Here is a 23358-nt window from a genome sequence, read left to right as displayed (position 1 = left end):
ACTTTAGTATCCATATCTATGTAGACTTGGTTTGCATGATGGATTTCTTGACCCAAACTTGTCGTACTTGCTTCATGTATGTTTGCTGATTGTTGAGGCATGATTGTACATTGTGGCCCTTATCGGTCTAGATGTACCTTCAAAATGTTATCTATTTGTGCCAAGTAAGTGACATACAAGGTGTCCTTAAGGTTGTACTTTAGAGTGTTGTCCGACCAATCTGGAATTGCTTTGTATGTCTGCATCCATGAAACTCCCAATATGATTGCTTCGTTAATATGTATTCGTCATGACATGAAATTGATGTGAACATTGGTTGCCATCAATGTTAATTGATACACTTGCATGTCCAAAGCTAACCATTATTCCTTTGTTTGCTGCCCTTAGCTTCATTTTGTTTGGCATCACTAGCTCATGTGACAACTTTAGATATGTTGAGTGCTTTATGGCACCAATATCCATAAGTGTGTGTTTGGTTGATCCATATATTAGTGAACATTGATTCACACATCTATTCCTCCAAGCCAATCTAGTCATATCTAAATTGCTTTGATAGGAGGATGTGGGGGTTCTAGTTGTCAAATTGGTGCAAACTCTATCTTTCTTTGTCTTTAGAATCCGCAACCTTGCTTCCTCTTTCGCATGATCTTTAATGGCTTGAGCTTTTTGCTTCCGCTCCTTCGCTTCGTGAATTTTATCCAACATGTTATCCGTAAGAGATAAATGGTACTTCTTTAATCTGCAACCATTGATCCAATTAGGCACCTCCTCTCCCTGTAATGTCACAAGTTTTATGGCCCCAATAGGTGAAATGTCACTGATCACAAATAGACCATTACCTCACTTTTTTTATTTCTTGAAGTGTAATTTCAAAGTATAGACTAATACATAGTCGTCGTTTGAAACTCCTTGTTTATACATGCTCTTTCACATGTCATTTTTGTGCATATATGGCTGCAACCACCTTGAGTCCCAATTCGTCTAACTTGGTGAGCTATTCAACCCTGCCTGACAACTCATGTCCATTCCATCCTAAGTCCTCTGCCACTTGTAGTGTGGGAACCAAGAATTCTAAGCACAGTATAGCATTGATCCCAAACACCAAATTGAAAGGTGTCGTCCCCAGTGTCATTATGTATGCTACCCTATAAGCCCATAGAGCTGAGTATAATTTCTAGTCCTAATTGGCTCTAGATTTGTTTACAATTTTTGTGAACACAATGCATAGAATTTTGTTTGTGCTCTCAGCTTGTCCGTTTGCTTGAGGATGATATGGCACTGACTTTGAATGAAGCACCATAAATTCCCAAAATAGATAGTCAATCAAACCATTTATGAAGTTAGTCCCTCTATCCCTCACTATCTCAATTGGAAGCCCATATCGAGTGAAGATATTCTCATATAAGAACTGTGCTATCATTCTGGTGTTGTTTTTTGGGTTTTCTTTGGCTTCTACTACCCATTGGTCAAATAATATGTGGCCACTATGATGTATTGAGCATGCATCCTACAAGCTAGTGGTGAGATATGTCCAACAAAATCTATCCCCCATTTGGCAAAATCCCTTGCACCCATCATCAATCTCAACGGAATTTCATGGCATTGCATTGGTGCTTTTGTGCATTGGCAATCGTCACATCATTTTACATATTGCTCAGCATCCATATATAGAGTCGGCCACTAGATGCTTGCAAGAAGTATCGCTTTTGCAATCTTGTCTACAAAAAAGTGACCTCCTACCGGTCCGGCATGTGCTTGCTCAAGAATTGGCAATCGGTATGTACTCAATTTCCATGGCACAAATTCATAAGTTGCTATCATTCCCCCTCCGATAAAGGTGATTTTCAATTATGACATGCTTCTCTCTGGATTGAATGTAGTCGAGATAGACTCATATTAGTTGGCAAAACTCATGTTGCAAAGTAGTCCATGATGTATTTACTCCACTTGGGTGCTTTTGCTACTCTGAACAGTGTAGAATGTTCGATTGGCATCTAGATGGCACAAGTGTCACATGAAATAACATATCATGGACACTTTACTGCATATGAGGCCAATATATCCAAGTTGCATCAATCACTAGAATGTCTGCATTTTTGTATTATGTATACTCATTGTTTATATATGATCTTGCCTCAAGTACAGTTCTTTTTCTGATGGCTCTATACATAGCCTAAGTATTTTATCATTTCCATGCTTATATAGTCGCCTTGCTATTAGCACAAGCGAGTGTATTTACTCAATGACTATTGGTTGCCTTTCAATTTGTAGAAAACCAATGGTAAGCAATGATATCACTTGTTTGATCCACCTTGGTACCATCTGTATATTGAAAAGGTATGAGTCTCACAGATCATCATCGACTCCAAGAAGTGCTTCCCCATGAATCAATCAAGACAAATAATCCGCCCTCTGATGAGTAGTCTCTTTCTTGACTACTACAATGAAGTCAAACTCTAGCAATATAATGAACCATCAAACTATATGGCACGTATTGCATGGTTTGTTTCTTCTCAAAATCTGTGAAAATGCCATTTTTAGACACAATGTACCCTTAGTTTTAATCTATGAAATCAATGAGAATAGTTGTGCCAAAGTTTGGTGGCATGAAGCTTTCGATCATTCACGAGGGACTAATATACCTCTAAGAGGTAAGTAACTCATAGTCAAAGACGACCATGATTTCAAGAGAGAGATAATGTCACCAGTTATGTTTTTTATGGTATGCTCTTTATGATTTATGAATGCTTTTTTGAGAACTGTGTTTAAAACGTACTTTAGAAGTCATTTTTCTTGTAAAAACAAAAGTGCTTTTCAAAAAGCAAAAAGCTTTTTGAGAAGTGAGTGGGAATGTTTTTGAGAAGGAGAACTTCACAATCAAGAATTTATCATCATATGTGAAATTTGTGAAGGTTGAATGCTCACTTTCTAAGGTAAAATACTTTGCATGTTTTTTTGCAAGATGTAGCATGTAAGCTAATAATTTTGGTTTAAAAAAATAAGAGGAGGCTAGTAAAGGAAGCCAAAAGCTCTAAAAAGAGGATGCAAGGTTTTTACATACAGAGGACTCTCTACATCAGAGAAGTAGGTTGCTACACATGTAGCACAATGCTTTCCAAAAATGACCATAACTTGAGATACCATTGTCAAAATTGCACAAGTTGGGACTCAAACAAAATCTATCTTTTAGCTCTACATATCTATGGCATCACTTTTACGTTTTAATACTATCTATTAGTTATTGTAGCATCATCTTTAGTCGCAAATTATTCCCATTTGTGTTGGGTAACCCTAGCTATCGGTACCAGTTCTTCTCTCATGACATGAACCTATGGGAAAACCCTCTACTCTACAAGATTCCCATACATCCATGTGATGCTTTACACCTAATATGGATGACCGACATGATGATGTAATAATTGTTTATCTATCCCATGACACAAGCACCAAATGAGCCTATATATTCGACCTTGTATTCACTCATTCTAAGCTCACTTATAAAGAGTATTCTAAGTCTACATTGTGCTACTCTCTGTACTCCATTACACCACCCCCCCCCCCCCCCTCGAATGCTTCACTTCTCTCTACATGTGGGACATCTAGTAGACTAGAGGGTTTTCCCATAGGTTCATGTCATGAGAGAAGAACTGGTATGCATGGCTAGGGCTACCCAAAAATAAGCTACAAAGAAGATGATGGAGAAGTTATTTTTGTCATGCATGAACTCTACACAAAACTCTATAAGTAAACCTTTTCTAAACAAAAGCATGCACATGTTTTTGGAGAGCTTTGTATGTTTTTGTGAATTGTGCATGAAATACTATAACTAAACCTCTTTTAGGTAGAGATGTTAAAGAAGGAAGAAGATGATGCTTCTTCAAGGAAATGACTCTATGAATCTATATTTCTGATCTCAAAAGGCTAAAATTATTTGCTTGATCAAAGAGCATCATTAACTTGGCACAATGAAAAGGCTACCTTCTTGGCAAAATAATTGTATCATAATTGTATTTAGCTTCATTGTAAGCTTCTATAATACAAAAATACTCAGGAGTGGGCCATTCCAACCCTCAATATTGTGTCATAATTGTATTTAGCTTCATTGTTAGCTTCTATAATAAAAAAATCCTCAGGAGGGGGTGGGCCATTCCAACCCTTATTATTGTGTCCTCTCTCTCTCTCTCTCTCTCTCTCTCTCTCTCTCTCTCTCTCTCTCTCTCTCTCTCTCTCTCTCTCTCTCTCTCTCTCTCTCTCTCTCTCTCTCTAGGTTTCTACTTGTGTGTATGTAATTGCCTCCATGTTTGGATATGATTATATATTAAATATGATGTTAGGAATCTCTTAGTTTGAAAGTTTTCAAGTGATTATATATTCCTTCCAACTTTTGTGATGGCTTAATTCTAGCATTATGCGTATACTAATAAGCAGCTTAGTTATTGTTAATAGTCACAACTGATGTCAAGAACAAGAGAACTGCATATCACCCATACCACCAATCATATTATCAAAAAGAAGAAGTGTTGTAAGTGTGGACATTCAAATAATCCTCTGCATTAACAATGGCATGGCTAATCTTGTTGAAAAGGCCAAGTCAATTGAAGATCCTCTATATTTAAAAGCCATTCTTTAATTGCTATGTTGATTGAGGCTATTCCTCAAAACTATTATTTATCTATTTTAATCAACTGGTAGTCCTACAAACATAATTCTGCTATGAAAGAGTGGGAGTCTTACTCCATGATGAGCTAAGAGTCCCTCATTGCACGACATACATCACATCAACACAAAATAATTGCTCCTAGGGTCTAATCTACTAGAGTCTAGTAAAGCCCGGGTAAAGCCTTTACCATAGATAGATAAACCCAAAAAGTAGTGACATTACTTCGACATCATTGTAAGAGGGGAATTCAAAGATAATTCCTATTGGCTTTTTGATACTTATAGGACATTTTATTCCTCTAAATTTTAAGTTATTCCTTTTAGTCATGTGTTCGTTCTACATCTAGTTTGTAATCGTAACACGTGAGCACTTGCTTCATGATGAGCTAAGATCCTCTTCATTGCACAACATACCTCATATCATGCAACATAAATTTCTCCTAGAACTTGATCTCATAGAATCTCATATATCCATCTCCAAAAGGGTAAACCTAAAAAGTAGAGACATCACTTAGTAGAAGCATCACTCTAAGGGGGGAATTTTAAGCTTAAAAACTACATCTCGCTCTCATTACTTGTGCAAACCACTAATACAAAAGTGTATGACACTTGATAGAGTGAGCTATTGCGCAAAGAAAGAATATCCTTTGTATGGTAACTCATCCTTAGAACATGCATAAAAGAATGCACTTGATATTTGGCCACTTTATTCAAGAGAGCATTCAAAAAAATCATCATCATACTCTTTTATAGTTAGAGAATTGTTTCAAATGTGATATCTAATTTGCTACACTCATGGCTCAATTATAACTTTATGTTTGTGTTAATCAACATCTAGTTGTTAGCTTCAATAATTTAGATAACCAACATGCAGTGGATCTTTGAGTGGGAAGTCTATGTGAAGTCAAAATGAGGTCAATGTGAACTATGATTGCATGTGAGCCACAAATAAACATTTAATAGTGAAACTCTATGCTAAGTCAGGAAATTGTGTGCATGAGTGCAATGGTAAAGCATTCACCTTGAGATTAGGAGGTTAAGTCCAAACACCTTCAATCTTAGTTTTTTCATCCCTAAGGGTATGGAAAACCCAAAATTATCCATAGTTTTGGGTGAAACATTCTTACTATTGCATATGATTATTATATGGTTGACAGATGTCATTTGATTTCTCTTGTCAGATCACTCTCTTTTCCACTCTTATACACCAAAGATAAATAAAATGAAGTAGAGCTAGTTTATTGATATCAACTCTCGATAAATGTATGCAAGAGTAGGTTGCTCAAGTAGAAGTAGCAAGAGGATCTAAGGTGTAGTACAAGGGGTGTGGTTCAATGCACATGGCTCCAAGTTGCCTCCAAATTAGCCCCTGCACAAAGGGGCTAACCCATGAAGGTATGAGAGGTATTTGGCACTTTGTACAACTCATCTAGAGGCTTGTACACCTCATACAACTCACAGGGTAATGTGCCACATAGGCTATGACTTGACAAGAGAGAATGCACACCACATTTTGGTACATAAGGAGAAAACCAAATGACCAACACTTATTTCATGTAGGCAATCTTACACACTCACAAAAAATAAGGAGACAAAGATGTTGTTGCAAATGTTGGCACATACATCTTCTCTTGCATGTGAGGGGGCTAGCTTTTATGGTGAAATTTTAATGTACACCTCAAAGGACCTCCACCAAAGTGTTCTACAAGGAGGCATGCACTCAAGATTGAAGGATAACCCCTCACAATGCACAATTCTCTCTCTTGAGTCTCTCTCATCCCTCACCTCTCTCAATGTGTATTCTAGCTAGTGCTCTCAAAATTGATTAAACTATATGGGCATGGGGCGTATGAAAATAAAACATGATGAAGGTCATTCTGATAGAAAGATGCTCAATTGATGTAAGAAAATCACTCGTGGCATCCCTTCCCACCCTATCATATAATCTTAGAAGCTTTCATTCAAATGCTACTTCAAACCAAGCATTTTATGAAACCTTAATTAGCTTTAGTGTTCTTTAATTATAAACTCACCTTAGCATAGGCTGCATTTTTGGGTGCATAACCAGCATCATGTCCACATACATATGCAAACTAGCATGCTTATAACCATAATTAAGGAGAAGACTATTAACATGAGATGACACAAGATTGAGGGTTGGATTTTATAAGGCTGACCCCTTGAAAGGCTTTTCATTACTTATGCTCTTGGAGCTCTTGACAATAAAGAGAAGCTTGAGTATACATAGGACCGTGGAGGTTAAAATCTTCATGACCCAAGCAACTTAGCAACTTCTTTGATCATCATGTGTCATTCTCATCTTCTTCAAAGCATCGATGAATTAGGTCTCCCCAATCTTGAAAAATTAAAAAGCCTTTCAAAACATCAAAAGAAAATAAGTGAAGGGTGACTTTAGGAAACGAAAATACCCATGGAAGTGGAAAGTCAAAAGACTATTTGTGTTTATATAAAAAAGATGGTTGAGTGCACATTGGTACATTTGTGTTTTGCTTTGCTTAATTTCTCTTTTGCGTTTTCTTCTCTTTGGGGTGTCCTTTCATTACGTAAGTAGTGGAAATATTTATTTTGAAGCATTAGGTATACCTTTTATATCAATGAATATTCAATATAAGCATATTGCAGAGAGAAGGAGTAGAATCATGAGGGCTTTGGTTATGATCTTGAGAAGAAGACGCTCCACAGTATAGTCACATATGGAATATTAGTGGAGGGTCTTGTTCCTGAAATTACAGACAATCTCCAAGAATCCCGTGAAATGACTGATTTAATTTCTAAATTAGCTTTTGACTTCTTCTACAAAGTTGTAGAGCTTGAGAGGAGCTAAATTTTGATAAAACAACTTCTGTAATCCAACTTTGTATAATTGAGTCATGCTCCTCCCTTTTCAGGAAGAGTCATGAATTCCCAAGAGTAGAAACGTGGGGGTTTGGTCTCTTTTGGGATTTTTCAAGAGACAAATGATTTTTCTAAGCCCTCATGCCCATCTACATGCGCTTCTACCCACTTTGCCTCATGTTCCCACCCACTGTAAGCCGTATTTTTCCGTTTTGAGTCTTGTAAAATTCTTGTGAGATCTTAGGAGAGAGAAAGGCCATTGTAAAACCTCTTTGGGGGGGGGGGGGGGAGGTCACTACAATAAAAAGTGTCTATCACATGGGTACAATAGTAGGGACTAATTATTCTATATTTCTCACATTTTCACATACAAAGGGTGCTTAAAAATGATCTTGTAAAACAAATTATAGATTGAGGAGGAAAAGGGTATGCTTTATTGATGAAAATTTCCTAGCTAAGGGGTTTTACAAATAGTTATTGAATGCACACAAAATGTAGTTTTTACATGTAGAGACTCCCCCCCCCCCCCCCCCCCCCAATAAAGCCTAAAAATTCATCAAGATTAAATTTTGATGACATACCCCTCTCTTGAAATCATAATCATTCTCAACTATGCATGGATCAAGTGGAAGGTATCTCATTTTTCACATTTAAGCAAAAATGCTTTCCTCAAGTAGGAATTTTGGACATAGTCATCAAAAGCCTATTCCTTGAAACCATTAGTGACATAGTCATCACAAAACATATTCCTTGAGATCATAGTGTACACAAAGAACATTTTAATGCACATTGAAAGAAAGTACACATTGCATTAAATCATTGAAAGCCAAAAAGGAACTTGTAGTCTTGTGATAAAGTAAGAGAATCTTTAATTGGGTTCCCTCATCCATTTAGCATCTTCAAGTGGATAAATTATAAACTTAATCTTATATGTATGTATTACCTTTCCACTTCATAGAAATTTGTCTTCGTGTTTAAGGATAACCTCAGGTTGTAGGAGCTTCTCTTGTCCCTTTTTCTCGAGAAAATAATTTAGTAGACCAAGAGCTAAACATTATCTTGCTCTTGTCCCTTTTTTCTTTAATTTTCTCTAAAGAGAATATAATTTATTAGACCAAGAGCCAAACATTATATAGACTTGTCACACTGGGTCACATAGCAAAAGTTTTGATTAGGTTGCTGCCAACACCTTATAGTGTCAGCGTTGCAAAAGGTGCACCAATGATGATGTTACAAGCTTGTTAGGTGGCCCAATATGTGGAGAGGATTCCTTGCCATTAGAAGAGAACAAATACTTCCATTACAACGAGTTCAATAATGTCTATGTTGACTTGTTGAAGCTCCAGGAGTTAATGATCATATTTTATGGGTTGACACAGGAAGAGTGTGATGGCAAAGTTATATTTGTGATGAAGCTTGATGAGTGCGAGATTGGAAACAACTCAAAAGGGTAAGCGTTACACTTATGAATAGAGCCTTGGTGGGCGTTGATGTTGAGCTAAATGCCAACGAGAAGGGAAACACATGTTTAGGTGTTCAATCCAAGAAGAATATTTGGTGGCTATCAGTTTTTCATCTCCCACATGAGACACATGAGTCCCTCAAATGGTATTTTAATCACACCCCAATCATTGATGTCATTTGGCAAAAACAAGAAGGACAACGATTGCAGGTCTGGGTACGTTCCAAGTGGAGTGGCATTTGGTAGGAGACTTGAAAACTTTCAAGTGTATGTTAGGGTGCAAGCAAGGTGCAATGACCCTCTTTCCATGCATTTATTGCTTCCACAATGAAGTCTCATTAGGAACTGAGGGCAAGGATAGGCCAACAAGTCAAAGGGCAGTAAGGGTAAGGGTGGCAAAGCTGCAGTCAACTCTATGAAAGGTGTGACCACCACACAAACAATGGGTAAAGCACTACAGCAATGGTTTCAAGGTATCCTCAGTTGTAACAAGAGTGTACCCCTTAATCGAGACATGGACGATCCAAATTGGGATCCTATACTACCGATTTCTCTGATAAATGTGCACGTGTGCACTCTTCATGCCCGTCTACAAATTCTTGACAAGTTGCTTATGCTCCATATTAATTATGCTTGGAATATGGAGCCTGCAAAAATAAGGGAAGAGTGTATCAGAGAACTCGAATCTATTCTAACAAGTGTTGGCCTACATGGGGGTGCAATAGAGTTATCAAAGGACAAGCAGGATGCTATGTCCTAGAAATACATCTACCACAATTTAGTGTAGAATGTGGATAAGAATGGGAATCTCACTTTGAATGTATCTAATCTTGAAACTTTCATTGAGACAGTCCAAGTAAAACTCATAGAAAAAGTAGGCCAAAACACCATGATGTTGGTCAACAATGGGCCTTGTGTTTATCATAATTGACCTTTGGACATGCTATGCATTGCTATACATAGTCTTGAATGTTATGTCGCATAGTGGGTCAATGGAAACAAGTTTTTATTGCTTGGATTGTGGCTTGCATTCCACGATGCCTTGCATAAAGAGGTGCTTGTGATTCATACATAATCTTCATACATGAATTCTTTGTTATGCATAGTTGTGAACCATGCAAGAGAAATCCACAAATTGTGGCTTGCATTCCACGGTGTTCTACAAAAAGAGGTGCATGTGATTTGTAAATTATCCTTTCACCCGAATTCTTTGTTATGCATAGTCATGAACCATGCAATAGAAATCCATCCTTTAGTGAGAAAAGTTCACGCGTCTTGTTATTCTTTAGGTCATCCCTTATAGTTACACACTCTTCGTAGTGCATGTAAGTTTTTTGGTTGTGGCCACTCATTTATTATAAGTTTGTCAAAATCCATATGGATTCCTTCTTTAGAGATAACATGATCCAAGTATCATATGTCATTGAGAAAGAATTTACTTTTCTTTCCATTTACATAAAGCTTGTTAGCACGTAGTTTTTAAAAATCGCTTTTAGTGCTCTTCGTGTTCTTCCAAAGTCTTAGAGTAGATGACTATATAATCAAAGAATACTCCCATGCATACTCTATGCTTCTAAAATAATCTTTCCATGAACCTATTAAAGGTTGTAAGAGCTTGGTAAGGCCAAAAGGCATCACCAAGCATTCATACAACCCAATTTACGTACAAAACACGATCTTGTAGAGGTCACTAGGTTAGCCACTTTTAAGGTCAATTATACTATAGACGAAAGAATTCTATAGCTTATCAAATATGTCCTCTACGTACGGAACTAGGAATCAAATTTTTGTTGTGTTGTTATTTAGTGCACGATAGTCCACACACAATACGGTAGGAACTATCCTTCGTTTTCACTAAAAGCACAAGTAAGTTAAAAAAATATGAACTTGGACGTGTTGGAGAAAGCCCCTGAGCTCCAAATTCTCACTTTGCATGCAGTGGTGGTGGAGGTCGTCAATTTTTGTTCCTTGGCGACATTGCTAAAACACTAGGATTCAGAGAAGATGAGTTACTCTCAGTGCTTGTTATCTATACGGGTATGAAGGATCCAAATGGAAAGGAAGAGATGGCCAAATTTCAAATTGAATTTGAAGACCAAAGTCTCCCGGCAAGCCTCTCCTTCCTCCCCAATGAAAACAAATAGAAGTTGGCACAAACAATGGCAAGTACCCTAGTGGAGATCAAATTATGTGTCTTTTTTTATGAAAGCATCCCATAATGCACTTTCCATCCACACAAATCGCTGACTCCTATGGGTGGAGATGATTGCTTTAGCATGACCTTACAAGGAAAATTCGACGTTTGTATGAGTGTGAGAAACACAATAAGGAGGTCTATTAAGAGGAGCAATTACATAATCGGCTCAATCTTATGGTCACGATCCCGTCTTGAGGGAGGTAATTCACTTGGGATAGCATCAGAGAAGGGATCACTATATGATTGAAAAAAAGACATGTGATTCATTTCATCATTTAAACATGAAACGGTATTTAGACTTCAAGTGGAAGATGAGTCTTTAACAAAAACCATTTATGAGAAAAGAGAAGACTTCATTGGTTTTTGTATAAATACATTGATAACATTGTAAGAAAACAGAAGACATTATTGGTTTTTGTAAAACTACTTTGATACCATTGGAATTGCACTTTCCTTTTTCTTTATTCTAAGACTCATAGCTTTACCTCTCTGATGAAAACTTGGTTTTTGTAAAACTACTTTGATACCATTGGAATTGCACTTTCCTTTTTCTTTATTCTAAGACTCATAGCTTTATCTCTCTGATGAAAACTTGTGACTATGTCATGAAGCATACAAAGAATTCTTCTTTAACATTAGCGAGCTTTGCCTTTTTTTTGTGACCATTTGGGTTACATTGCATGAGGTTGGTGATGTAGACATTTCTCAGCCTTACAGTTCTTACTTGTGTTTATATATTTACAAGCCTTATTGAACATAGCATAACAACCATTGGCTGAATGAATCTTAAAATGTCAAGGTTTTTGTTCTTGATACCATGTAGTATGGCGTCCTGTTAATTTTAGAATAAAATTTTGAATATCACACACATATTATTTTGCAAAGATTCATGATCTTGAATTCAAGAGAGTCACAATGATTTAGTTGAGGGCTAGCTCTTTTACTACAACGTAGATATGTTAACATTTATCCCTAGATAACATCTTGGAGATTACACATTCTCATAATCTTAAGCTTTCCAATGTGTAAGGGGGAGACATATGTCAGATCGTACAATTCACCTTTTGTGATATTCTACACATGGCATTGGATGCAGGTACCACCTAAGTACTTATGTATGGGTGATAAACAATTTTTGATCCAAAGGAAGAAGACGACGACGCTGATGAAGAGCCCAAAGATGATAAGGATAAGCAGAAGGTGAGGCTTATAGCCTACAAGAAAAACCTGATGGAGTTGTAGGAACGATGCAGTCATACTAGGGTTGGAGGACCCTCATAGATAGTGTTAGGAAATATGACGTAGCTAAATAGATATTTGAGTAGATTACTTAATGGAGAGAGATAGATTTTACACACAAGAGATTATAGAGTAGAGAGAGAGAGAGAGAGAGAGAGAGAGAGAGAGAGAGAGAGAGAGAGTACACACGATATATGTGGTTCACCCAATGTGGGCTACGTCCACGGGAAAGGAGCCACTCAATGGCTTTAGTACTTCAAAACAAGAAGTATTTTACAAAGGGATTATACCCTTAACAGAGCTCCCGCCTTGCTTCACTCTCACCACCTCACACCCACCTTGTTGCATCAACTTCACACTATGAAATGTGTGTAGAAATGGCCTCCTTTTATAGGCCAAAAGGGCTGCCCTCTCTTATGAGAGGCAGCCATGTGTAGCCGCCCTTGTGTAGATAAGTCCAAATCGGACCCTCCAATCCGCTCATGTGCGGCCGCCCTTGAGAAGACAAGCCCGCTTTTGAATTCGGCCATCGGCCACCCACCGGCCATTGACTTCCGACCCCACCAGCCACCGGCCAACCGGCCAACCGATTGGTCATTTTCCGACCACTTTCCGACCGCCGTCCGGCCATAATATTCCGGCAAAAAGGAATATTCCGGCCCCTGAATTTTGGCCGTGAAAATTTTGGTTTCGAGCAAGTGATTTTTATTTCCGGCGAGTGATTTTCCTTCACGCATGATGGCTTCTCCTCATAATGGGGGCCTTACAAATATGCGTTTTTACCACAGAAAATCACAAGGGGTAAATCAGGCTCCATACTTAACATATAGCACATGCAAAGACATATGAAAAGAAGAAGATTCAACAACATAGAGGCTATGACGATGCCATCAAAGCTGCTCTCGAGACTCATGGGACAACTTCATCCCACAGCCAAGTTCCAAGTGGAGCTCGTATCGCTGCTCTTAGCAATGAGAGAAAGCATCTGATTGTATGGCCACCCCTTGTTGTAATGAAGTTGCCAAGAGGAGGCAAGGCCATGAGAAATTGATCTAGCATGTTCTAGGGGAGGAGTTCCTTGGCCTAAAGCTGCATGGCGTTGTTGCCATTGGAAGTACGATTTCTCTCCTTGTCTTTTTGGTCGAGGCAGTCAGATATCTCGAGGCCAAAAGGGTCTCAGAGAACATTGCCAATAGATGGAGGGGTTCCATCATCAAGTCCTATCTTGCAACCCTTGAAGACATGGGGAGAATCGATCGCTGGTTTCATGGGCTGAAGAGAGTTTCTATCTTAAGGTGCAACAAGCTCAAACAAAGGAAAAAGAGGTAAACCAACATGCTTTTTGTTTAGCGTTGGAAAAATACGTGACATTCTTTTTGCCACTTTTGCATACAAGGGTTTATCACATTTTTATGTCAAATCTAAATCTATTAAGACTATTACTATATGTTGGCTAGTCATCTTGATGGTCAATTTAGTAGCGTATCACCAGATTTAGCTATTTCTTTTTTTTTCATGTCAAAATAATAAAAAAGAGTTCAATTGACATTTATTTTACCTTTCACTCCTACTCTCAAGGGAAGGCCCCATGATTTTCTCACTTGTTTAATGAGAAACAAGGAAGATGCTTATGGGAGGTTTAACTGCGAAATGAAAAGAAGGCCCGAAAAAAGAAAGGGGCACACACAATTGTGAACAAATTCTGGATTATATTAAAAGGCGATAGAAGAGAGAAATTTGAAGTACCTGGGGGAGGAAAAACCTTGGCACTAAGTAACACCCATCTTTAATGCGGGGTGGAGTAATGGGATCGACGGCCCGGGTTGAGGGGTGAGATCTTGAGGCACACTAAACATGGCTGAACAAAAAGCGAGGCGTAGTAAACCTGACCAATGAAAAATTTGAGGCATGTTGTCGAGGTTTGAACTAGTGACCTTGCAATCCAGGTTGAGGGTTACATAGGCTAACCACCTCACTCACACACACATCATGTATGCCTTGACGTTTTTATGACCTTATATTGTAAGGTGACATGCATTCCTCAGGTTGTTTAGGTTTAGTGCTCGTTCAGGCTTAGTTTTTGATTTGACTATTACGATTGCGATCTCCTCGACTTTCGTGCTTGAACTTCCCCGCCCTCTTAAATATTGGTGTTGAGGGAGGAGGAAGAAGAAGAGAGAAAAGTAACGCCGTAGGAACGAGAGAGAGAGAGAGAGGGAGGAGGAGGAAGAAGAAGGACAGAGAAAAGTAACGTCGTAGGAACGAGAGAGAGAGAGAGAGACATTTGAAGAACGTGGAAGAGAAAAATTGTAACGTCGTAGGAACAAGTAGGCCTAAAGACTTTGTGTGTGTGTGTGTGTGTGAGAGAGAGAGAGAGAGAGAGAGAGAGAGAGAGAGAGAGAGAGTGTGATTGAGTGAGAGCGAGCGAGCGAGAGAGAGATGCTTGCGAGCAACAAAGTGGGCTTGTTATTGGTGACTTCTGGTGCTGTCATCGGCTCTTGTTTTACCCTTGCTCTTCTCAAGCTCCTCTATGGCGTCAAGACAAAAGATAGGTATGTGAAAATTCTATGGCTCGCAGTTTATCAAAAGGATGCTTCGTTCGTGTTATTAATTGTTGTCTTTGAGCTGACATAGAGGTTAATGCACTTAAGCTGTGGCCATTTTTCTGAGAATCAAGAAAATCAGACTGGCATTGAAAGCTTGTTTGGGGACTTACAATGTAAAGGTCATTTCTGGTGAATACTGTACTTGTTGGGTATGCTGCTAAGAAGACGTTAAACATACTCTGCAGAAGACTTTGGAGAACCTTAACACTAGTTCGTAATTGGATGCAGCTATGGAAAGTTGTTACCCTAGTTCCCAGGATGTGAATATAGATACTACTTGTCATGAATGCATGATATGGTATGGACATGAGCACGGCTACGACGTGAGTCGTTTAGTACATGTACATGTAGGTATGCTTATGTGCTTTCTTGTGGGCTTCTACAGAAGAACAAGCAAGATTTTTAACAGTTCGGAGGGAGAAATGTATCAGCTGTTTTTCGAATAGGACAGTTAGAGGCCATGGAGGAGGTTTCACGAGAGCCAACCACGGACACAAATTACCGCTCCTTCATATTTTATGATGCTTTAGATAAAGAGCCTATGTCCCCGTTAGTCTTGAGGCCAAAACATTGCAATTTCTTCATAGTGACAAAGTTAAAATATTCTATATGGAGACTACAGAAAGGGAGAGCATAAAATCAGGTTGCCCTTGAGTAGCTATTACGGCTCTGGACATCAAGATGGGCTCTCGAGAAATATCCAGCCAGTGTGAACTAGGTGACTTAGGCCTTCAGGTTAGGGTGGTTGTAACAGATTTGAACACTCCAAGCCAAAGATCTACTGCATCACATGAGAGAAACTTCAAATAACTGTGCAACACACACACACACACACACAGAGAGAGAGAGAGAGAGAGAGAGAGAGAGAGAGAGAGAGAGAGAGAGAGAGAGAGAGAGAGAGAGAGAGTACTCGGTGTGGCGTAGTTCGGCGTTCAAATGTTTGGCCCCAAAGACTGGTGCCCCTTCTCGGTATTTCTTTAAAGCTTCGCAAAGTGCATTGTCCAAGGGTCCTCCTCGCAGTGCTCCCAAGCTGATTTGAGCAGAAGAGAGTCCCTAGGCACACTTATGAAGGCCCTAGGCCAAACACAAAAGCTGCCACATGAAAAGCTACTCTTGTAAAAGTAACTGGCCCAAAAACTCGCGCTTGAAAAGCTCAACGGGATTTGCGGAAATTTGTATTGTTGCCACGTCGTCAGCTTCTACACAAGTTTTGGCCTGTGCTTTATTGTATAAAAGGGTTTAGGCCCCTTGGCCGGGTTTTGTAAGTTTGGGAGGGTTAGGGTTTTAGGCCTAACCCTCTTTGGGCCACTTGCAGGAACCTGTAAGTAGGAACAACTTCTTTTGCTTCATTTCACTAGGGTTTTGGCCCCTCGACCGGACTCGGTCTGCTAGGCCATGCCACATCATCACTTTGTGACATACCCCCCTCTTGAAAGAATTGTAATCACCCTCGATTACGCCTGCAAAATAGACATAGGACAAAAACTAGTTTGGTAGACACAGACTCTAAGTATTGATGTACTAGACCACATATACCCAGCATTTGCACGAAGACGATAGTCACTGAACATTCACATCACATCATCTTAGATGAGAATCATGATCATTCTAACTTATATAGCAACCACATCTAGACCGCGCTGATTTTCACGTATGTCTTGATCTACTAAATCTACATCACCCCATAGATGACTAAGATAAAATGCTACAATCATTTCATCTTTCTGACATGTACTCAAACAATACACACATGAGAGAGCACATGTAACATAGTCATTTTAGGAATTCCATTTCAAAGTACTTCTTTCAATAAAATAATTGAGCAAGATATTGTCCGCTGTAACAGACTTGGACACTCCAAGTCAAGAATCAACCGCGACAGCACCAAATAACCACTTCAAAACAATTCACAGATCACAATAGATTTGCACTGGCCCGGCGGAGTTCCGTGCCTAGAGATATTGGCCCCAAAGACTGGCGCCCCTTTCGGTATTTCTTTTTGTATTAATCAATCATCAAAGTACAAGAGAGTGGTTAGGGTTTCACTCTCAGACTCTGCGTCCAGATGCTCTGAGAAGTGAAGCCCTCTCCACATATTTAAAGGTACAAGGGATGCCCAAAAGCAGAGCCCCAAAAGCTTTCAAAATCAAAAGCATCAGTTCTCTCTCTTAGAGAGTCTCTTTTTAAAAAAAAAGAAAAAAGCAAGTTCTCTCTCTTTCATGCAAAAAGCAACGCCCAAAAGCTGCCAGCACAAATTGCGGCGCAATTTCCGGAAAATCCGTACAACCTTGCCACGTGGCACTGGCGCCAGAAATTAGGGTTTCAGCCAGCAATTAGGGTTTCCAGAAATTAGGGTTTGCTACGAATTAGGGTTTTTGGCAGTTTTTAGGGTTTGCAGGAATTTTAGGGTTTCTGGCAGAAATTAGGGTTTTTGCTGTCCGCCACGTCATCACTTTGTGACATACCCCCCTCTTGAAAGCATTGTAATCGACCACGATTACGCCTGCAAAACCGACAAAAGCCATAAACCGTCTTAGCAGACACTGACTGTTAGTACCTACGTACTAGGAACACACATCTAGCACATGTACAAAATCGACAGTCACATCACACGACATCACCAGACATCACAGGACATCACATGACATTCAACATTCATTCGGATCTTAGACCATGATTTATCGGCAATGTAGCTAGCAATCACATCTAGGTCCAATCGGGACCTCATCGATGTCCGATTGACTAACCCCTATTGCAACCATGTCTATTCGAGATCAAGTAGACCAAAATGCTGCAGTCATTTCGGCTATCAGTTTCTGCACTCAAAAGAAGTGAAGAAACAAATCAGTATCATTATCAGGAATTCCATTTCATAAAGTCATCCAGCAGAATACTGTCAGCTCTCAGTATCCCTGAAGCTCAAAGAGACATCAGTGACTTTAGTATCAAAATCGAGGCATCTGTTGACAAAGGAGCGGAGTAACTCCCCTCTTGTGCATCCCACTGCACCAGATCTTCGGCCAAGCTGAGTTTCTGGGTTCCGTTTGGAGTAGTCTATGCTAAACCAAAACATCGAGGTAAAGTTTCACAATCCGAGGAGTATCTGCTAGGTCCTCCTCCTCCATCCACTTCGCATCAAATGCAGGAAAGTTCTTGAACTTAACCAAGAACTGCCTTCGGACTTTACCCTTATTCTTCGTATCGTTATGTGCCAAAATTTGTTCAGGAATAAGGATCTCCTCGTTTTCTTCCACTACGGGTTGCTCATCAGGCTCCCCATCATCAGGCACATCACCTTTAAAAGGTTTCAAGAGATTCACATGAAATGCATTGTGAATCCTCCAAGTATCTGGCAGTTTCAATGAGAAGGAGACATCATTTATCTTGTCAGTAATCTGGAAAGGTCCGTAGTATCACATACTAAGCTTTGGAAAAAGCCTCTCCTTTCCTTTTTTCTTTCTTGGGCGTGCCTTCTCAAAAGTAAAAGCACCCAATCATCCTCCTTCAGTTTCCAGTCGCGACGATGACGATCCGCTGCCTTTTTCTGTCGTTCTTGAGACTCCTGCAAAGTCTCGCGAACCTTGGCAAAAGCCGTATCCAAGTCTCGCGAATATTCATCCGCTTCCAATATCTAATCTTTCGTGCTCAGGAAGGATGGAACCTTCGCAGCACTTTCAACAATCTCACATGGCGTCTTCCCCGTAGAAGAGTGTATCGTGTTATTGTAGGCAAATTCCACCAAAGGTAAGTTCTTTTCCCATTGAGTCTTCTGATGCGAGATACAACACTTCAATAAATCTAAAATCACTGAATTGGCAATCTCAGATTGCCTGTCAGTCTGCAAGTGGAACGATGACGAGAACTGCAACCGCGTGCCAATGTTCTCTCAAATTGCCTTCCAAAACAAACTCATAATCTGGGGTCTTTGTCGGAGACAATTGTCTCAGGCGTGCCATGTAATCGGAAAATCATCGTGATCATTCTGTATTCTCGGGAGATAAAAAAAAATGAAATCCATTTCAATATTTTCCTAGGGGCGGGTGGGTATGGGTAAAGGCTGTAACAATCCCTATGCCTTATGCCTGTCAAACTTGACCTTCTGGCATACCAAGCAACTGCGCACAAACTCTTCCACATCCTTCTTCAGTCTCTGCCAAAAGAAATCTCTCTCTACCCCTTTCATGGTGGTAGCAATGCCGCGGTGACCCGTAAAAGGTGGACAGTGGCAATCAGTCATAACCTTTTCCCTCAACGGCTGTGTAACGCACAACATAGTCTTTTTCATCAAGTAGCCTTCCCGAAGGGAGTATCCCGCTACTGTCTCCCCATCCCGTATCCGTGTGAAAATATCTGCAAAATCTGTATCTGTGGCATACTGATCGACCATATCCTCGAAGCTCCTATGATGTATCGCGGAAATAGCCAGAACCAACGGTTTCCGAGACAAAGCATCTGCCACCACATTCTTCTGTCCCTGCACATGGACAATGTGGAAGTGGAATTATGACAAGATGTTCGTCCACCGCATCTGCTTTTCCGAAAGCTGCTTCTATGACAAGAAGTAGCGCCAACTCTGATGGTCTGTAAAGACAGTAAAATCGGCTCCGAGTAGGTAATGCCACCACTGAGTAAGAGCATGGATAACCACCAAAAGCTCTTTCCCATAGATCTGTGCTGTCATCTCCGGCCTAGAGAACAAACGGCTCTCGTAAGCTATGACATGGCCTTCTTGCATCAAGACCGCACCCAGACTACGACCACAAGCATCACAAAATACTTCAAATGACTTCTGCAAGTCTGGCAAAGTCAAATCTGGTCCTGTAGTGAATTTCTTTTTCAATGTCTGAAAGGCAGTCACCTCTGTGGGTCCCCAGAAAAAAGGTACTCCTTTCTGTGTCAAGGTATGCAAAGGGGAAGCAACATGTGCAAACTTTCGTATGAACCGCCTGTAGTACGAACACAGTCCCAAGAAGCTTCTAACTTCATGGACATTCCTCAAATCGGGCCAATCACGGATAGTCTCTATCTTGGCCGGGTTCATTTGCACTCCTGCTGTTGACACAATGTGTCCCAAAAAGTGTATCTCTGGTAGGAAAAAATTCACTTTTTTTTGCATTAATCACTAACTTGTGATCTCGTAATGTCTGAAAGACCTGAAGCAGATGATCTCTGTGTTCTGCCTCATTCTTGGAGAAAACAATGATGTCGTCAAAGAAAGTGCCAACAAATAGCCTGTACTCTCGAAAAATCCTATCCATCATCCGGTTAAATGTCGCAGGAGCATTGGTTAAGCCAAAAGGCATCACCAAAAACTCAAATAACCCAAAAGTCGTCCGAAAAGCTGTCTTGTAGAAATCTCCTGGCGCTATCCCGATCTGATGATATCCACTCTTCAAGTCAATCCTGCTAAAGCATGAGGATCCGTGTAACCTGTCGAGTATATCATCGATCCTAGGAATCGGAAATCTGTTCTTGATGGTGATTTCGTTGAGAGTGCTATAATCGATGCACATTCTCCAAGATCCGTCTTTCTTCAAAACCAACAACACTGGAGAGCAATACGGTGAAGTACTAGGTTGGACAAGACCCTTTTCCAAGAGGTCTTTCACTGGGTTCATAATCTTTTTATTCTGTACTCGGCTCACATGATAAGGTGGCCGATTCGGTGGCGTGCTTCCATATATCAGATCAATGGTATGATCTTCAGGCCCTCTCAAAAGCAATCGGCATGAGCGTGGAGAAAAAAATATTGGCATTCTTTTCTTCAGGTCAAAACATATTCAATCTTTATCCATCGTTCAGTTCTCCCAAAAGAATGAGTAAGAAAACTGAAGTTCATCAAGTACAATCTCTAAGCCCTTCATTTATCAAAGTCGCTTTCTCGGCCCGGTAGTCAACCACGGCGTAGTTCTTGTGGTACCAAGGGATCTTGAGTAGAACGTCACTCGCGTGCCTTGAACACCCGTGTCATTGCAAACGAAGTTTGCCAATGCTCGGTGTAATGGCAACATCCCATCCGGGTGCTAGTCGAACTACCTCCGCCTGTGGCGTTAGTCTGTCGGGCGTAGTTCCAAATCGAGCCGCCAATTCCAAGTGAAAAGAAGTTGGCCTTGGCTCCTTCAAAAGAGCTTCCTGATCCTTCACGTTGCCCCGAAAGCGGCAAATTTTGTACTTTCATTCATTAGATTCAGTGCAGGTCCCACGCCATGTGGTACCAGTTCTGCTTTTCTATTTGCCTTTTCTGCCACATTCCTCAGCTGCTCTCGAACTCTCAGACCTGTCGTCGTCTTTATCATTCTGTTCTTTCTGTGCCTTATCAGGGCACTTCGCGGAAATATGTCCATGTTCCCCGCATCCAAAGCACTTCCCCTCTCTGATGAAGCGAGCTCTCTCCTCAGGAGTAAGCTTGGGTCGTGCATCCTTTTTTTTCTCTGGGTTGCTCTTTTTCATTCTTCTTTCATTCCCAGAAGTTTGTTCGGCTCGTTGTGTCATGGCCTCATCTGTGGGGTAGGTCAGATTGCCAGAGTGAATGGCAAAGCCCCGCTTCGCATGACTCATCAACTCCTGAATAGAAGCTGACTTTTGTTCCAAGCAGTGATCTCGGATCTCTGTAGGTAGACCCAAGGTAAACCGTCAATCTGTTCTTTGAACGAGATCTTCTTGAATAAAGAGGTGGGTAGAAAAGAGTTCCAGAATCTTTCACAATAAGAATTCACTGTATCGCTCTTGGTCATCCGGAGATGGTTCCAAGCAGCTCGTATATCTCACTCAAACTCTTGAGTCAAACAAGAAGAAATAAAAAGCCTCTTGAATTTCCGCCATGTAACTGGCACAGTCTTGCTTAATAGAAGCGTGGACCACCAAGTACGAGCATTCCCCTTAAAGTAAGAGGCAGCTCTCCGAATCTTGGAGTGCTCTGAATAGCGTCTTCCCGCGAAAGCGATGTCAAAGTGCTGTATAAAAGACACAGCCTTCGAAGCATCCGAGTATCCTGAAAAAGTATCAAACTTGATCGAGTGGCCACCTTCCTTAAACTCTCGGACTTTCTTGCTTTTATCTTCGAGAAAGTCATACTGGTTGGCTTTGTAAAAATTCTTCTTGTTCGCATAAAACTTTTCGTCATCGGAATCTGAGCTGCCTATAGAAGAGTCCTCAGTAGAACTGTCAGTCTCTGAGCGAGATCTAGCCTTCTTTGCCTTTCTCTTGCCCTTTCCAAAGCGTTGCTTCTTGCTTCGCTTTTTACCTTTTCTGTCTTCTTGGCTCGAATCCGAGGAGCTAGAAGAACTGTCAGAAGAAGAAGAAGAAGAAGAAGAAGAACTGGGTAGGTCTTCAAACTTGACGCGCTTCTTCAATTTCTTTGCCTTGTCAAATGTCGATCGACGACCCAAATATCCCGGGAAGTCAATGCCTTTCTTCTGCTTTTTGCCGTGCTTTTTGGCTTTCTTTTGCGTGTCAAAAAGCTATGCAATCCGTGCATCAACCACGTTCTCCAGTTCCTTCTCCGTATATTTCTTGGAGGCAGAAGGTATCTTGAGAGTGGGTTTCGGGAGTGGTGTTGTGGTTCTCTGCCACTCTGTCTGTACCTCTTCCAAAGAGGTCTGGTTCATATATTTTGCCATCTTCGGGTCCTTGGCAAAATTGAGCATCATCTTTGTTGCATCGCCGATCAACTGGCGACGCTCTATCTCTCGCCGCTCTGCCTAAGTAGGCCAAGGCGGGCCATACTCTCTGCCTGAATCTTCGTTGTGATCCCAGCCCGCATCTCCTGATGCAGAAGGAGTCGACTGATCATTGCCTGAAGCCATAGGTGCCGCGGAAAAAAATTTCGGGGATCGGATTTCCCGTAGAAGAGAAATCGGCCGTGCTCTGATACCACTGTAACAGACTTGGACACTCCAAGTCAAGAATCAACCGCTACAGCACCAAATAACCACTTCAAAACAATTCACAGATCACAATAGATTTGCACTGGCCCGACGGAGTTCCGTGCCTAGAGATATTGGCCCCAAAGACTGGCGCCCCTTTCGGTATTTCTTTTTGTATTAATCAATCATCAAAGTACAAGAGAGCGGTTAGGGTTTCACTCTCAGACTCTGCGTCCAGATGCTCTGAGAAGTGAAGCCCTCTCCACATATTTAAAGGTACAAGGGATGCCCAAAAGCAGAGCCCCAAAAGCTTTCAAAATCAAAAGCATCAGTTCTCTCTCTTAGAGAGAGTCTCTTTTTAAAAAAAGAAAAAAAAGCAAGTTCTCTCTCTTTCATGCAAAAAGCAACGCCCAAAAGCTGCCAGCGCAAATTGCGGCGCAATTTCCGGAAAATCCGTACAACCTTGCCACGTGG

At 40.5% G+C, this 23358-nt stretch overlaps 1 protein-coding gene across 2 annotated transcripts in view; it reads left to right on the top strand.

The window, feature by feature from the left end:
* The first annotated feature begins 14567 nt into the window (after positions 1-14567).
* The window catches only part of LOC147454706 (NAD(P)-binding Rossmann-fold superfamily protein), a 58225-nt gene continuing 49434 nt past the window's right edge, over positions 14568-23358 (top strand). The window contains exon 1 of one of the 2 annotated variants that reach the window (XM_086516564.1): positions 14568-14965. In XM_086516564.1, coding sequence (XP_086372690.1) covers positions 14853-14965 — 113 coding nt within the window. In that variant the 5' untranslated portion in view covers positions 14568-14852. The remainder of the gene's footprint in view (positions 14966-23358) is intronic. The other variant, XM_086516565.1, reaches the window with a different exon arrangement.

This window comes from Adiantum capillus-veneris, chromosome 7 (assembly GCF_014529385.1).
Source record: "Adiantum capillus-veneris isolate H3 chromosome 7, ASM1452938v2, whole genome shotgun sequence".
Taxonomy (NCBI): Eukaryota; Viridiplantae; Streptophyta; class Polypodiopsida; order Polypodiales; family Pteridaceae; genus Adiantum; species Adiantum capillus-veneris.
This window is presented reverse-complemented; position numbering and strand designations above follow the sequence as displayed.